The sequence below is a fragment of the Mustelus asterias genome, chromosome 15 (assembly GCF_964213995.1).
Source record: "Mustelus asterias chromosome 15, sMusAst1.hap1.1, whole genome shotgun sequence".
Taxonomy (NCBI): Eukaryota; Metazoa; Chordata; class Chondrichthyes; order Carcharhiniformes; family Triakidae; genus Mustelus; species Mustelus asterias.
The window spans coordinates 31,829,415-31,847,504 of NC_135815.1; the positions used below are offsets into that span (position 1 = coordinate 31,829,415).

The 18,090-nt window shown below is 38.9% G+C and overlaps 1 protein-coding gene across 9 annotated transcripts in view; it reads right to left on the reverse strand.

Annotated features, from left to right (window-relative positions):
* eml4 (EMAP like 4) overlaps positions 1 to 18,090 on the reverse strand; it is a 422,596-nt gene that overhangs the window by 42,938 nt on the left and 361,568 nt on the right. For all 9 annotated transcript variants that reach the window (XR_013499632.1, XM_078229709.1, XM_078229706.1 and 6 more), the window contains 9 exons: positions 17,762 to 17,831; positions 15,996 to 16,106; positions 14,160 to 14,255; positions 11,411 to 11,545; positions 8,710 to 8,845; positions 5,180 to 5,331; positions 3,444 to 3,569; positions 2,484 to 2,615; positions 1,465 to 1,532 (listed from right to left, as the gene is read on the reverse strand). Coding sequence is in view for 8 of the 9 variants with exons in the window: in XM_078229709.1 (XP_078085835.1) it covers positions 1,465 to 1,532; positions 2,484 to 2,615; positions 3,444 to 3,569; positions 5,180 to 5,331; positions 8,710 to 8,845; positions 11,411 to 11,545; positions 14,160 to 14,255; positions 15,996 to 16,106; positions 17,762 to 17,831 (1,026 nt within the window). In the remaining variant the exon portion in view is untranslated. The remainder of the gene's footprint in view (positions 1 to 1,464; positions 1,533 to 2,483; positions 2,616 to 3,443; positions 3,570 to 5,179; positions 5,332 to 8,709; positions 8,846 to 11,410; positions 11,546 to 14,159; positions 14,256 to 15,995; positions 16,107 to 17,761; positions 17,832 to 18,090) is intronic.

Genomic DNA, 18,090 nt, shown 5'->3' on the forward strand with positions numbered 1-18,090 from the left:
ACAAGTGAATGAGACCACAAACCTCCAGCAAAACATCAGTTATATTAGAAATGTCTTTCTTCAGGCTCACTTTAGAATATATCTTGCCTCAGTTTTCTGACCCTTCCAGGCATGTGACGGCCTGAACTAATGGATCTTTACTTAAATACATTCCAGACCCGAGTAAGTTTAAATATGCGTCAACTATTTTCCCCATGGTATTCAGAATGTGACGCAGTAGTAAGTCATAATGAGTACTGTATGACACACTCTGGGAAGACATGAAACATTTATATAAAGTCTTACTTGTAGACCTCTAACTATCACAGCAACTTGCGTTTTAAATGATGCGCTCTTTCTTTTCACTACTAACTATATTGAGATATCACAACATTAAGTTTTTTTTAGCTGAGGTTTAATACTTCCACGGATTTTACCCATCTAAATTCTCAATACCAATACAACAACCAGGGAGTTATTTTACACTGCACTGAAATAAATAATGAAATTCAGGATATGACCAGCCCTTTTCAGCGTTTCTCTACCCTGCCCAGACCCACAAACTGAATCATTCATCATTATATGGATATTCTTTAATCTGTATTGTCAGAATCTCAAATGCCAAACCACATAAAATGCATAGAGCTGCACTACCCAGCATTTGAAGTTCTCTGCGGCTTCCTGACTGCGAGACAAAAAAAAAACTAGTCATGATTTCCCATATGTCACAATTTATTACATGCAAAGTGATTTCAAAGCGGTTTTTTTCTTTGTGAAAAGATTTACACTTTCTTCCTATTCTCTTTGAAAGCCTTAAAACAAGTCAATAATCTGAGTACAGATAGTAACTTCCCTGAGTTCATGAAAACTTTCAGAAGTCACACCAATTAAAAACTGCCATCTTTTTTTCAGTTGCAACATTTTATAAGGCTACTGGTTTTCACTTTAATCTTACATTCAATCATTATGCCTTTTATTGCTGCTGTCAAGAGGAAATGAGATGAAATAGCCAGCCTACCACTGCTCACTAGATCATAAATAGATTGGACTGTAGATTGGTCGCAATGCACAACAACAATCTGAGCAACCTACTCACATACAGAATAATTGCCCGGGGAGGGTAACAAAAGTACTCCAGTTGAAACAGCAACTTTACCTTTCTGCTTGGAAAATTGCTGCAGATCATAAACAAAACAATTTTGCCCCAGGAACACAAAAGTGTCTTGATTGTAGTCTGTACAATTTATATCAGTAACATGACGTATGCGGAGATCATATTCTAACTAATTAACTACTGTTAGCAATCTGATCTATCATGTTAATAAATTTATTCAATTTTATAGGTTTTTTCCATTATTAACTATACAGTACTAGCAAAGTCACGTGTATAAAGGTTTCAGTTGCAAAATATCTGAGTTCAATGTTAACAGTGGAGTTTATAACTATCTGTTCTAGTGACACACACACACACACGATCAGATTTACCTGCCCGAATGTGTTCCTATAGCAACAACCACACCACTGGGATGGAATTCAGCACAATGGCCTGGTTCCTAAAGAAAGACCAAAGAAAACATTATATCTTTGAACATTATTTTAATGCATTCTCTCAAATCTTTTAAGTTTCCTAGCTATAGCACCTGGATTCTGTACCAAATAGGCCAGAGTTGCAATCAAATTTCAAAACCAGGAAAGTTGGTGCTGGTTCAAATCTAGGAAAACAGGTCACATGACCTCTTCATTTAATCATACATTAAAGACACAGGCTGCCGAGGAATCTACCATGCGGGGTCAACCTCCGCAGGACCAGAAGATCCAGCCAGTGGGAAGGGACTGAAAATCCCATCCACAGTCTCAAAACATAATCTTATAAACCTCATAATTGTAACAATGTTTTATCTTGAAGCTTACATCTTCCATTTGTACAGCAAAAAAAATTCTGAAATGCAATATGGTTACAATCAATCTGACCAATAATTGCTGCTTTTGAGCTGCCACCAAAAATCATTACTTGCATAAACCCATGTTGAAAACAGAAACCAATGCCCATAATAGCTGGGTAACGTCCAGTGCTTGGACTGCTCTTTCCGACATTGTATGCTGACATCTCGTTAAAACTGACCTCACTGTTTGGGCTCATAATTTCTCATTTAATTCCCATTATTGGTGTTTCAATATAACAAACTTGTTTTTCTCGGAAGAGTTGAATGCCACTTCACACAAAGACATCCCAATAGACTTACAACAACCATAATTAAAATAATCCCATGGTAATAAATCAAAAGACAATGTATGGCATTGTTTGTTCCAATATTGTTTCATCATAACTGCTAGTCAGAGCCACTCACATTGGGGAATTAGTACTAAAAGACTTTTGTAAGGTTCAGATTTTGCAGAAAAAGTATCCCTCCCCGTGACATTGGAACTGTAATTAGCTTATAAAAGTCAATATGCACAATCTCACATTTTTACAAAATTAAGTTGGGAATGCAGAAAATAATTACATCCAAGATTTTGTTCCACTCAAGCGTGTGGTCCACAGAGTTCCACAGGCAAACTTGTCGATCCTGGGCACAGGTCAAGAAAAGGTCCTTGAAAGGATGTGTTGCGAGACCCCAGAGTTCATCTGTGTGACCCTGCCACAATTCAAACAGCGAACATTAGAATCAACATCTGATCTAGTCAGAATTCTAGACAAATGTTTCCCTGTTACAGCTTTAATTTTTAAAAATAATATGCAAGACACAATTTAGCTTCTGCAGTGAACAATGTAGATTTATTCACTACATCAAATTATTTCCAATTCAGAGAACCAAATGAGTTCTCCTATTTGTATTTGTTATAATGTTGTGCATATTGCACCCTAAAATATATTGTGCAATATGAAAAAATTAGGATAGAAAAGTAAACTACTGTAATTAATGGTGAAATCTGTAATTTTTTGTAAATTGTTTCAATTGTTAAAATCTTTATTTTGGACATTAAAAATCGAGATGATGAGAAAAAATGCAGAATTTATTTTTCAAAAAGCATTGTGAATGATTTGATTAGTTCATCAAGAAACACTGAAATATTAGCTAAGGTCTTACCAAAAGCAACATGTTGACATGTGAGTTTTCTATTCTAAAACATACAAAGTAAGCAAGAGCATTGTGTATAAATAGTGCATGTCATAAGATACTTGATAACTGATCAATAATTTAAAGTAAAAACTTTTGAAATAAAATTCTGAAGTACATTTTAACGGAACTGAACCTAGTTCTAGTGAAACCTAATTTGCAATAAAAATTAAAACGTGCAAAATGGCATAAAACTTTTATTGTAGGCTCAAAAGTTTGAACCATTTGCATTTTTATTAAGAACATTGTGAGAAAAATCTCACTCTCACACTCAAGCTTGTCCTACAAAAAACACCTTCTTCATAGTGAAACAACACTTAGTTATTCAAATAAAACTTCACTCACCTGTACTTCTATCTGGAAGCCATCATTGAATGTTCCTCTTAAAATGAAATTGCGCGATGTGCCAATCAGAAACTGGTCCCCCTTCCCCTCTGCTACCGCTCGAATGGCTCCAAACTGATCAGGAACCTAGAGTAACATAACAATATAAAATTAGACACTGAACTGTATTTATTACACACACTATGGCACCACTACAGTAACATTTTGAACCATGTATACATTAAGCAAATTCTCAAACTATTGAAGTGATATACTCTCCATTTCAGCTAAAGAGGTGATAGAAACACATATACTAATATATAATTTCATTCCGAAGTGATCTTAGAATCGTAAATATGTTCTTTCAAATCACCTTAGTCAGAAATGCTCTTTAAATCTAAATTCAGATTATTGTAGCAGAAAACACATTCTATAGAGACCATTTTTAATGCTTTTCCAGCACATTACCTGCCAAAGTGTCAAGTTATGACATAGCAGGATGGTGGCTCTGTTCAAGATTTCCTGTATACACAGTTCCCCATCTTAGCCAGATGCAAGCTCTAAGAACGCACCTTCTGACAAAAGATCAGAATTGACCCACATCTTTCGCAAGCATAGTGTTGGATTGAGTGTTCAGGAAACAACTCAGTTGCACAGCCAATTACTTGGAACAGTGTACATCTAGGAAATGATGATGATCAGGCAGCAAATAATTCTTAAAGATGCATGGACAGCAGGCAAGCTGTACACACCAAAGTCATAGAAAGACCAATGAGATAAAGAAGCAAATAATCTGTTTCCTAATAGTTTATTGAGTGTGGAATGATGTCCTGCTCTTTTTTTATAGTACTCTGGGATCTTAGCCATCCACATCAGAGGGAGGACTGTGCTTTTGTTCAATGCTTTAACCAAATGACAGCATCTCTGACAGTTATACTTCCTCAGTGGTGAATTGGGAATGTTGACCTAGATTACGTGCATACATCTATGAACGTTATGAGTGTGCATGGTGTATTTACTGATCATCCCTAGTTGCTTTGAGAAGATGGTGTTGGGCCTACTCAATAAACCCTGCAATTTTCCTGGCGATGACGCTCCAAAGTGGTGTTTTCTAGAGAAAGGCCAACATATTGATGATGGAAAATGGTGATAATATATCTATGTTAGGAAGCCTTGATACTTGGACACTGTGATGCTCCCAGAATATTGACACTCTTGCTTGCAGTGGTGGAGATTGCAGAGCTGGGAGGTGCTGTCGAAGTACATTTGGTATCACTCTAAGGGAATGAGGAGAGTCCAGGGGAGAACTTTTTCCTGCTGAAAGTTAAGTAATCCTTGAAGTTTTCAAACCATTGTTTTCATGACAGATTAAATTTTCCGGCCCTGTGCAGCGTGTTTTCCAATGGCTGAGGTGGCTCGCCACTGGTAGGATCTTCTGATCCCGCCAATGTCTACGACATTTTGTGTGGTTCGCCCGCCCTGCCACTGAGGAACCTCATATGGGATCACCTTTGGTGAGACCAGAACTTCCCGCTGATGGGAAGGGCCATAAAATCCCACCCTGAGTCTTCCCTTTATTCAACAGGTTACTTTTCAGATTTATCTGTTCATAGTGCCTGAAGCTGGTTGAAAATTTACTAACTAAAAGGAGAACTTGTTCGGGAACAATCATTTCAGTGTACTTAATATTTTTTTTAAAACTGAAAATTTATGACTAAATGCTTTTACAATCTTATTAGGGTGCAGCACAGATTTACCTCAATTTCCCTTTCTGCAACGAGGTCATGATCCCACAGGATGATTTTACGATCCTTCCCGCCCCCTGTAAGCAGCATTCCATTTCTCATTTGGCAGAGAGTAAATACACTGCCATCATGTGCTTTAATTTGTTTGCTGATCTGATAAACTCCTAAATAATGAACAGAACCAAATGTAAGTGATAAGTTAAAACACTTTTTAAGCAATAGCAAGAGCATAGTAAAGGGGGTAAATTAAACATTGCTTCGTTAATATGTCAATTTCCTAATGATCTTCATTGTACAGTTAAAAAAACAAGTAATATTGGACTATACTAAGGGATCAAATTTGTGCCTATGAAGTTAACAGATATAAGTTCTAGGGAACAGAATGCTTTTTAATACATTTAGCAATCCTAGGGGCCATTTGATGCACTGAGTCCGCACCAGCTCTTTCAAAGAGCAGTCCAGTTCATCCCACTCTCATCTTTTCCATAGGTTCTGTATTTTTTTTCTCCTCCAAGTATATTTCCCATTCCCTTTGATGACTACGTTGAATCTGAAGCCACTACACTATTGGCCAGTGCATTCAAAATCTTAACCATGTGCTGGGCAAAATAGATGTTCCTCATTTTCTTTTGCCAATCATTTAAAATCTATGCCCTCTGGTTATCAACCCTTTACAAAGAACAAAGAACAGTACAGCACAGGAAACAGGCCCTTCGGCCCTCCAAGCCTGTGCTGCTCCTTGGTCCAACTAGACCAATCGTTTGTATCCCTCCATTCCCAGGCTGCTCATGTGACTATCCAGGTAAGTCTTAAACGATGTCAGCGTGCCTGCCTCCACCACCCCACTTGGCAGCACATTCCAGGCCCCCACCACCCTCTGTGTAAAAAACGTCCCTCTGATGTCTGAGTTATACTTCGCCCCTCTCAGCTTGAGCCCATGACCCCTCGTGATCGTCACCTCCGACCTGGGAAAAAGCTTCCCACTGTTCACCCTATCTATACCCTTCATAATCTTGTATACCTCTATTAGATCTCCCCTCATTCTCCGTCTTTCCAAGGAGAACAACCCCAGTCTACCCAATCTCTCCTCATAGCTAAGACCCTCCATACCAGGCAACATCCTGGTAAACCTTCTCTGTACGCTCTCCAATGCCTCCACGTCCTTCTGGTAGTGCGGCGACCAGAACTGGACGCAGTACTCCAAATGTGGCCTAACCAGCGTTCTGTACAGCTGCATCATCAGACTCCAGCTTTTATACTCTATACCCCGTCCTATAAAGGCAAGCATACCATATGCCTTCTTCACAACCTTCTCCACCTGTGTTGCCACCTTCAAGGATTTGTGGACTTGCACACCTAGGTCCCTCTGTGTTTCTATACTCCTGATGACTCTGCCATTTATTGTATAACTCCTCCCTACATTATTTCTTCCAAAATGCATCACTTCGCATTTATCCGGATTAAACTCCATCTGCCACCTCTCCGCCCAATTTTCCAGCCTATCGATATCCTGCTGTATTGCCCGACAATGCTCTTCGCTATCCGCAATTCCAGCCATCTTCGTGTCATCCGCAAACTTGCTGATTACACCAGTTACACCTTCTTCCAAATCATTTATATATATCACAAATAGCAGAGGTCCCAGTACAGAGCCCTGCGGAACACCACTGGTCACAGACCTCCAGCCGGAAAAAGACCCTTCGACCACTACCTTCTGTCTCCTATGGCCAAGCCAGTTCTCCACCCATCTAGCCACTTCCCCTTTAGTCAATGGAAACAATTATTCAATCTAAACCCTTCATGGTTTTAAACACCCTTATCAATTTTTTTCTTCGCCTTCATAAAATAACAACCCAGCTTTTCCAATTTTCCCATGTAACTGTAACTCCTAGTCCCTGGAACTATTCTAGTGTCTCTATTCTATACCCACTTCAAAGTCATCACATCCTTCTGAAAGTTTGGTGCCCAGAATTGAACAAAATACTCCAAATTGGGGTTCTTGCACCTTCATTTAAAATGGATTATCTCCTCATTCTGCCTATCAAAATGTATCACCTCACATTCATCTCCTGAATTCCATCTACCAATGTCAACCTATGTCCTCTTGAAAGCCATTATAATCACTCTCACCGTTAACTGCACATTCTTTTTGTCAGATTATAAATCCAGTTCATTCTTAATTGCCTCAATTAAAGAACAAAGAACAATACAGCACAGGAACAGGCCCTTCGGCCCTCCAAGCCTGCACCGATCATGTGTTCCTAACTAGGCCATCCGTTTGTATCCCTCTATTCCCAGTTTGCTCATGTGGCTATCTAGATAAGTCTTAAATGATCCTAGCGTGTCTGCCTCAACCACCTTGCTTGGTAGTGCATTCCAGGCCCCCACGACCCTCTGTGTAAAATACGTCCCCCGCATATCTGTATTGAACCTTGCCCCCCTTACTTTGAAATTGTGGCCCCTTGTGTTTGTCATTTCCGACCTGGGAAAAAGCTTCCAACTGTTCACCCTATCTATGCCCTTCATAATTTTATAAACTTCTATTAGGTCGCCCCTCAACCTCCGTCTTTCCAGGGAGAACAACCCTAGTTTAGTTTACTCAATCTCACTGCCTCCACTACACTCTCAGGCAATTCCTTCCAGATCGTATCTACTTGTTGCATAGAAAAGTTATTCCTCATGTCACAATTGCTTATTTTGACAATTATCTTAAATCTGCGACCTCTGGTTCTCGATCTTTCCACCAATGGGGACAGTTTCCCCCTATGTACTCTGTCCAAACCCCTCATGATTTTGAATACCTCTATCAAATCTGTACTCATCCTTCTCTTCTCCAAGGAAGGCAGTTCCAATATCTCCCATTTATGTAACTGAAGTTCCTCATCCCTGGAGCCATTCTCATGAATCCTTTCTGCACCCTCTTTAATGCATTCTCCCTTAATTAATCCAGTTGAGGCTGAACCAGTGTTTTATACAGGTTTAACATGCTTTTGCACTCTATGCCACTCTTGATAAAAACCCAGGATGCTGTATGTTTTATTGACACTGCAGCCATGGTGTGCAGTGTTGGCGGGAGTGGCTGTTTAAAATGGTGGATGGGGTTCCAATCAAGTGGGCTGCTTTGTCCTGGATGATGTTGCACTTCCTGAATGATGTCAGAGCTGTAGTAATTGAGGCAAATGGAGACTATTCCGTTACACTCCTGACATGTGCCTTGGAGATGGTGGAAAGGTTTTAAGGAGTCTAGAGATGAGTCACTCACTGCAGATAACCGAATGAACATTGCATCAGTCAGTTGAACTCGTGTTTCCAGATCATTAGTCCTGGTTTTTTGGATTACTAGCTCAGTAATATAGCCATTATTTTACCTTAAAACAAACTGTCTAGAAGCTATAGTTAACCGCAAGCCTTTTAAAGTAATTTGTTTTAACCATTATAAATAGCATGCCTAAAAGTAAATATAACCAACTAGAATAATTATTCTATTACAGGTAAACTTGCACTACTTCGAATGAGCTGTATTTTTGTAAAATTGCATTTACCTTTGGGTCCTTTCCCCTGAGCAGACTCCACAGTAGTTCTATTCCAAATTAGCATAATCCCTCCGGAATCTCCAGTTAGCACATCACCATTCTCCAAAAATGCTAAACACTGTACAAATTTTGGTTTTTCATATTTCTGAAAGATATAAACATCAAGGGTTTTAGAAATATTAATTCTGAACTCAAATTTCTCTTTTAAATCTGCAGCGTAACTTACTTTCATTCTAGTTTTGCTTTGGTTTATTGTCTGATGCTATATTTTGTTCTACAACTCCTTTTGAGAAAGTTAAGTTAGGTAGAATATAGATAATTCACTTTCCCATCCTGTGTAGCATCTCAGCATGTGTGACACCTCTCCCAAACAGCCTAGCTAAGACCAAAGAGTTAGGTGGTTGAATCACACACTGCGTGGTTGCAAGATAGGGAACATCTGGAGTGGTAGAGAGAAAGAATTCTGCTGGAGAAAAGCCCACCAGATGTGGAGGCAAATGAGTGTTTGAACTGCTTGACAGCTGTGGAAGTATCATGACAAATGACAGACCAATGGTTGAACCTTTGTTATATTGCTTTTCTCTCGAACTGCATTTCTGTTAGTTGTTATGATCCTGAACCAGACCCCCAAATTTTGGTAAGATCTGGTTAGGGACCAATAATCTCCTGTTTGAAGTAGACAAAGTTTGAGATCGAAGACACTTGCTGAGAGAGTAAAGCCACAAGATTTCACAGCTTTTGAACAAACAAAACAAACTTTACTCAACAAGGTTAAAACAATTTATATGTAACCAATGCTCTAATATTTAGGGTTATGTTGGGGTAAATGTGAATTAACAGACAAACTGGGATCTAACACCCATACTACACACTAAATGGTCTATGTGATCAAGACAGATCCCACAGATTTCTCAGCAACCCACCCAGTCAGTGTTCACTGAGATACACAATCTCATTAAAAATCTTGCTTCCCTGATGAGGAATCGCAAGTCTTCACTCTTCCCTTCCAAGGGCTGGTCTTGGAATTCTCTCAAAAAGTTGCTCCAACTCGGACTGTCTTAATGGCGAGACCCCATTTCCTCGGATTCTCAAGTCTGCACTCCAGAACCAACTCAACCACAACTTCAGCTCTTCAGCTGCACTGAGCAGAACACCACTGTTTCAAATGGTAACTAATGGTCTCCTCCGCTGTCCCAGCGGTTCCTTCTCTGGTTTTTGGACTCTCTGGGACCCATCTCCTCTCCCTGGCTTCTCTCACTGGGACCTCTCCCAGAGGTCCTCCTCTTTGCTCCCGGATCCTGTGATCAGCATTTATGCGCCGTTTTCATGTAGGTGCACTGCTATCAGAATGGCTGAGTCCTTTAACTGCAGCTGAAGAAACCCAGAACAGAGCATGTGCAATCAGACATGCTGCAAATGCCAAAACACGCAGGCTGTCAGGGATTGTAGCTGTGGTTTCAAACGGAAACACCCCCACCCTCAGAGAGAAAGGCAAGTCAGTTTCATAACAGTGTTGCCTTGATGAGTGCATGGCCATCCAGCTTTAATAACGTTATATGAGACTTTTGGCACCTAGTATGGATGTTTCCACAATTTTGCTTGCAAACTCAAGGCTGAGTTCACCTATAACTGAGTGTGCATGCCTACTTGATGGGAAAGTGGTTAAACTACAGTTGAAAACGTTCAAGCATTTTCAGTTTATGAAATAATGCTTCTTAAAGTATAAAGAACAACTATTCACATTCTGCATATTGTTCTAATTTGTCTATCTAATATTCAGTGCGAGGGATTTACTGACAGGGAAACTTCTTTCTTCCTGGTTTCATTTTATCTGTGCTTACCAATTGCCTTATTTATCCTATGCTGCTTCCATTAATCTTAAACCTACTTTTAAGATTAAAAGCTTTAACTTATCCCATATTCTCCCTATTTGCTCCCAATGTCATTTTAGAACAAGTTTCTTCCCCCACCGCCCCTAAATGTCAGTTGCAAAGTTATGTTTCTCAAGCAATCAAAAGTTTGAGAACCAACATGAGTGCAGTGTGGATCTATTCAGTCAAACTGTGACAGAAAAATTACAACCACGCTTGCAAAGATTGTTGATTCAAGTTTGCTCGCTTCTTAACTATATTTGAAGAGCAGGAGGGATAATAAGGTGTGTTTAGTTTCCTTTTGAAAATTGAACTATGCCAAGTTCTTGGAAATGGATCAGACATGTACTGTGAGCAACAAAACTCCCATACAGAGCACTTGCCCCTTCTTTGAAGAAGAGCATGACAAACAGCATGAAGCTTCGAAGAGCACGCCTGATAATATCAATGTGAAGATAAAAAGCAAATTACTGCGGGTGCTGGAATCTGAGACAAAAACAGAAAATGCTGGAAAATCCCAGCAGGTCTGACAGCATCTGCGGAGAGAGAACAGAACTAACATTTTGAGTCAGACTGTTCTCTCTCCACTGTTGCTGTCATACCTGCTAGATTTTCCAGCATTTTCTGTTTAAAATCAAATGCGAATCTTTCCATTTCCCAATTCCATCAAAATTCTGAATTTTATGTCAATTCATAAAGTGTTATGCCCTGTAGCCCCAGTTGGGGATTAACATAATTTAGTTTTCACTTGCAAAGTTAATCTGTTTCTAAATGTGGATAGAAGATAGCATAGAACACAGCATTCTCTTGGTGTTTAGTTGGGACATGTCAAAACTTACTCCAAAAATTCCCTGTTTTCTTGCAAGTGAGTTTCCATTCCATGTCCAGAAAAAGACATGTGATTTGCCACATGTTACTATTGTGTTAGGGTCAGTAGGGTGAAAATCAGCAGCAAGCACGGACTCATTGGTACTCTGTTCAAAAGAAAACACAAAAGCATTGCATTAATGATATGGATTGGCAAATAAAAATTAAGTGCACGTTTTCTTCTTAGTCACATGAACAGAATGATTATGTTTTGTGAGAAACTTCTATTTTTTTCTCACCGATTACAAAATAAGTTTGACAAAACTCTTTCACAAGTCTTACTTGAAATTTTAATTCTTCTATTGCACAATATGTCATTATAAAGATATAATGAACATTCTTTTCAGCACTTTATTTTGATTTCTAATAAAAGTTAAGATGAAGGGTATCATATTCTAGGAAATAGAACAGCTTTTTCCACTCATTACATTCCCAGTTCACAGAGTGGCTACTTCTGCTTTGCCACAACTCAGAAAGGATTACTTAGATTATCAGGTTTTTATTCCATTTTTTATCCTCACGGAGACTCTGAATTTTGTGTCATAATGTCATAGAATCTTGCAGCACAAAAGGAAACCATGCGGTCTACATATGAAGCTTCGAAGAGAACGCCTGATAATATCAATGTGAAGATAAAAAGCAAATTTACACTAGCATACAGCTAGTGTACACAGCATACAGCTAGTGACATCCACATCTCATGCAAGAATTTTTATAATTAAAAATAAAATTGCCTTGGCTGTTGGTTTAATTAACCACTACAGTAGTGACATTGTGTAGAAATATGGTTATGCTGTTTTGTCTCCGATGTACTAAACAGAAAAATCCTGCAACAATCCTGCAGCTGTATGCTCCTTTTGGTGATTCATGCACTAGGACATCCAGATCTTTCTGTGCCTCAGAGCTCTACAATCTCCCACCATTTAGATAATAGCCTTTTTTATTCTTCTTGCCAAAATGGACAATATCACACTTTCCCACATTATACTCCATTTGCCAGATTTTTACCCACTCACTTAACCTATTTATATCTTTTTATAGCCTCTTTATGTCCTCTTCACAACTTACTTTTCTACCTGTCTTTGTGCCTTGTGACCTTTGTGGAGATTTTTGTTGTTCAGTTACAAGTTGCAGGATTTTTCTGCTTAGTACATCGGAGACAAAACAGTATAATCATATTTCTACACAACTTCACTACTGTAGTGGTTAATTAAACCAATAGTCAAGGCAATTTTATTTTTATTTATAAAAATTCTTGCAAGTGATGTGGATATCACTAGCAAGGTTGGCATTTGTTGCCCATCCCTATTTATCCTTGAACTGAATGACTTGCCAGGTCGGTCACCAGTGGAGTGCCCCAGGGATCTGTTCTGGGACCCTTGCTGTTTGTCATTTTCATAAATGACCTGGATGAGGAAGTGGAGGGATGGGTTGATAAGTTTGCCGACGACACGAAGGTTGGTGGTGTTGTGGATAGTTTGGAGGGATGGCAGATGGACTTCAACCCGGATAAATGTGTAGTGGTACATTTTGGCAGGTCAAATGGGATGAAAGAGTATAATATCAAGGGTAAGACTCTTAGCAGTGTAGAGGATCAGAAGGGCCTTGGGGTCCAGGTCCATAGGACTCTTAAATCGGCCTCGCAGTAGAGGAGGTGGTTAAGAAGGCGTATGGTGTGCTGGCCTTCATCAATCGAAGGATTGAGTTTAGGAGTCGGGAGATAATGATGCAGCTTTATAAGACCCTCGTCAGACCCCACTTAGAGTACTGTGTTCAGTTCTGGTCGCCTCATTACAGGAAGGATGTAGAAATTATTGAAAGGGTGCAGAGAAGATTTACAAGGATGTTGCCTGGATTGGGTGGCATGCCTTATGAGGATAGGTTGAGGCAGCTCGGTCTTTTCTCCTTGGAGAGACGAAGGATGAGAGGTGACCTGATAGAGGTGTACAAGATGTTGAGAGGTATAGATTCTCGGGGGCTTTTTCCCAGGGCTGAAATGGCTGCTACGAGAGGACACAGGTTTAAGCTGATGGGGAGTAGGTACAGAGGAGATGTCAGGGGTAAGTCTTTCACTCAGAGAGTGGTGGATGACTGGAATCGGCTGCCGTCAATGGTGATGGAGGCAAACTCGATAGGGTCTTTTAAGAGACTTCCGAATGAGTACATGGGACTTAATAGGATTGAGGGTTATAGGTAAGCCTATATATAGGCCTAAGTAGGGAGGGACATGACCGGCGCAACTTGTGGGCCAAAGGGCCTGTTTGTGCTGTAGTTTTTCTATGTTCTATCATTTCAGCGAGCACTTAAGAGTTCAAACACATTGCTGTGGGTACAAAGTCACATACAGGCCAGACCAGGTAAGGATGCAAGATTTCCTTCCCTAAACAACATTCATGAACCTGATGGGTTTTTAATGACAATTCATTATAATTTCATGATCTCCATTGCTGAGGCTAGTTTTTAATTCCACAACTACTGCATTAATTGAATTCATATCCCCAGTGACATTATCATCATGTCATCATCTCCTGTGATGTAGCAACAGTTAAAATCTTGAAGGTACTTCCACTTGTAATACTTCACTGTACATGCAGTGTATCAGCTCACGTTTATTGAACTTCCACAGGTATGTTAAACTGAATATTTCATTCATTTAAATGAGCAACTTTGTGAAAGAAAAATGACTAAGTATGTTTACTTCTGTGCAGTTAAAAGACTTACCTTTATTTCAGCAATTTTGGATTTTTTCTGCCACTCCCATACAGTTAGCATGTGTTCATTGGAGTCATCCACTACACACAAATGAGTACCTGAATCCTAAGATTTAAAAAAAAAACACAAAAAGACACGTAACTTCACCCTTACAAAGCTTGTAACATTAAAAGATATATGGCAAATTGAATATACAGATATATATAGTATCAGATGACAAGTTTGGTATTTCTGGTCTTAACATCAAATATGTTAAATTCAAACAAGAAACTAGTGTTGCATGGTTTTGGATTTCATCTCCAAGTCACGAGTCCCCATTGTTTGCAGAAACACAGCCAGCCTTCTGTATCTTTGACTAAGCTTCCACCTGCATAGTGTCTTATGTAGTTCAATATCAAATTTTCTTTGAACATGCTCCTGTGAAGTGATTTGGGATGTTTCACTATTTTAAAGGTGGTACATAAATGCAAGTTGTTGTTGTGAGGAAGTGCAACGTGGAAATTCAAATCATAATAATTTATTCCTTATTAGTGCCAAGTGTCTTTCGTGACATTACTATTAACCAGTTCTCACAGGGCTCCTTTAGATGTTACTGATAGAATTCCTTCAATTCTGTGGAACCCAGTTTGGCATATAATTTTCCAATTATAGTACACATAATGATAATTTGTGGATCATTTGCAAAATACTTGTCAAACAGGGATTATATTGAATTCGCTTGAATCGATGCCTGTAACTTGCACTCAGAGGTGACAATACTTATTGCCCATTTCAAAACATTTTGATTTATCTTATGCAATGTTATTTAATTTAAAGTTGTTGTCAGATTGCTTGACATCACAAGTGTGTGAATATTCAACAGTGATGACTGAATCACTACTGGGAGGAAGAATCTTGAACTGGAAAGGGAAAACTTCATTAACCTCTCAGTCAATTCTGATGCTTCCATGTTCAAGGTCGAGGTCAACTATGACAGTACAAAGTCAAGGTCAAAAGCCTGATTCACTCAAAGTAGTTCCTCCTAAATCACTATGAGACGTCACGTGACACCAGGTTATAGTCCAACAGGTTTATTTGAAATCACAAGCTTTCGGAGCAGTGCTCCTTCATCAGGTGAAAGTCACTTCACCTGATGAAAGAGTAGCGCTTTGAAAGCTTGCGATTTCAAATAAACCCATTGGACTATACCCTGGTGTTGTGTGACCTCTCATCTTGTCCACCCCAGTCCAACACCGGCATCTCCATATCTAAATCATAATGGGCTCTTATGATGATTTATCTTATGACTAAATAAAACTGTTTCAGATAGGACATGGTATTACACCAACAGGAATTTCTGTCTATGAATGTAGTGAAGCATTTTCCAATCCGGTTTTACAGTATAAACTAGTTAACAAAAATCTGGGTGAATTAAAAGAAAACTTGGATCAATTTTCAGCTTACAGCAACCTTTCCTGTGCATCAAGTCTGGATACGATGAACAAATAGTGTAAAGAATGCCTCACTGGCAAAATGCAAGGTTTCAAATTTTTGCTGTTACATAACTTCAGAGTCAAAGTAACCAATAACTTCAAACACAGGCAAAAGGTATGCGCATTCACCAAGAAAAATAATTATATTTTTCATAGTGTCAGTTTCTGCAACGATGAATCAAATAGCTCCAGCTTTAGACATTTGAGCTGGAGTTCATGAAAGAAACTTTGACAGCATTGTCAACTTTTCTTTCCTAATCAGCAAATATTCAATGCAAAAACAGTTCAGCCCCAGAAGCAATTGGCACTGGTAATACAAATGTAAAATATACTGCAATAAATTACTGAAGTGCAATACTGCTTTCATACTTACAGCTTTCGAGAAAGCCAATGAACCAACTCCTCGTTCAAAAGTTCCAAGACCAATTATCTGTAGTGTTGCTAGGCTAACTGAATCCCACACTCGCACATGTGGCTGTAGAGGCTGAATTGAAATAATTACAAGGCTTGAGTTTTGACCAAAAGAGAATTATATGACCGATTGCTTATTTAATGCAAACAGATTTTCCATAGTCAAGTTAAAACATGCTATTAAGGCGCTAAGCAAAATTCATAATTTTTTCATAAAATTTATATTATACCTTGAAAATGTAAAATTAATTTTAAATGTATAACTTTAAAAGTACATTGCTCCCCTAATAACTCAGCAAATTTATCCAGCTAAACTACAGACCAAGATGATCCCAGCTGACCCTGTCTGTGCTGAGTTAACTGATCTTGGGCTGACAGCTTAGGAGCACCACAATTAACTTCAACATTTTTTCAGTTCGGGAGGACTCCAATTCCTGACTAATATGTAGCAACCCTGCTGGAAGCACAAATAAGGCAAGAATATTACCAAGTTTGGGAACTGCATGCCCACTGCAACCAAACAGCATACTAAAACTCAGTATCAAGTTTCACACAAGAAGCATAAATGATTGGGAAAGCAAGGTAGGAAACTTGAGAGGAACAGTAGGGGGGGATGAGATTAATATAAGGGAGATCTATGATGAAAAGAATGGGAAGCATTAAAAATATTTTTAAAAACAGAGTGTTGCAGTTATTTATCAGTGACATATACCCAAGCAAGACTACAGTTGAAAGTTAAGTCAGAGGTCAGCATTGCAGCTTAGCCTTAAATAACTTCAAACTAATTTACACTAGGAACACGAGGCAAGGAAGATGTAGAGTTGGAGTATAGCAAGAGAGTATAGTATAGAGAGTGGAGATGAGCAGTTTACATTTTAAATGGTGGGAAACAGAGAGCTAGTACAGGTCAGCAAAGCCAAGCATAATGGGGCAATTCAGACAGCATACGAGTAATCATGTTTATGAAATGTTAGTGTTAGTAGCTAATGATTGGTCTGAGAAAGTCAGAGCCAGCTGCCAGAAGTATGGTTAAGAATTTTTGTGGTGGAGGCAGCTGATGGAAATTCAGAGGTGGGTGATGTTGAGCAGATAGAAATATTAAAATCCAAGAATGTTTATAATAGAGCAGCAGGTGGGGCGGAATGGGTGGGGACACGGTATATAATAGGTACAGAAAACAGTCAGCACTGCTCTCCCGGTTATGGAGAAGAAAATTTCCCTCCAATCCGGTCTGCCCCCATACAGGACAATGGCATTTCTTACTTGCATGCGGAAGCTGAAAGGGGGAGAAGTTTTCTTTAAGTTTTTCAGGGATTTCTTCACAGTTCAAAGGAACGTGTATTATTTGTACTGCAATTATCCAAAATATCCATGGACAAAGCCCTGTGAATGACTGCTGAATGGAACAGCTCCACTAGCCTTCTCTGCCTTTCTGAAATAAATTAATCTGAGTCGAAGAAAACCTTATAGTTGAAGAAAATTTAATTTCAATTTATTGTTGGATTGTACTAGTTTTCCATTCCTGCCTCCACAATGTGGTTGAACCATTCATACATGCAAAACTAAAAAAAAACTAAAATGTTAGGACTTGATTATCCAGCAGAAGATCACATTGATTTGGCAGATAATGGAGGCTATACTTTAAAACTGGGCACATCATCAAAAGCCTGGTTGCATTGCAGGTTTTGCATTTTACACATTTTTTAAAAAAAGTATACCTGTACTTACTCTTCCATCTTTATCTACACCAGCTATCTGTCCTGTTGCAATCTTGATTTTATCTGGATGAACTGCAAGGCTGCAATAAATTGCAATAAGAGTATTAAATATCTTAAACATATTCTGGAGACACATATTGTCACATTTTTCATTTGATAACACATACAATCATATAATATGCTGACGTATAGTCTTTTCTGGGTGGATGCAACTGCAAATTTTGGCCCCAGCTGAAATATGTACATTCTAGTAGTTAAATTGTCATTCCAGAATGTATCAAAGTCAATGAAACAAAATGCTTCAAGCAAAGTTCCATTTCATTTGAAACCAAATCTATT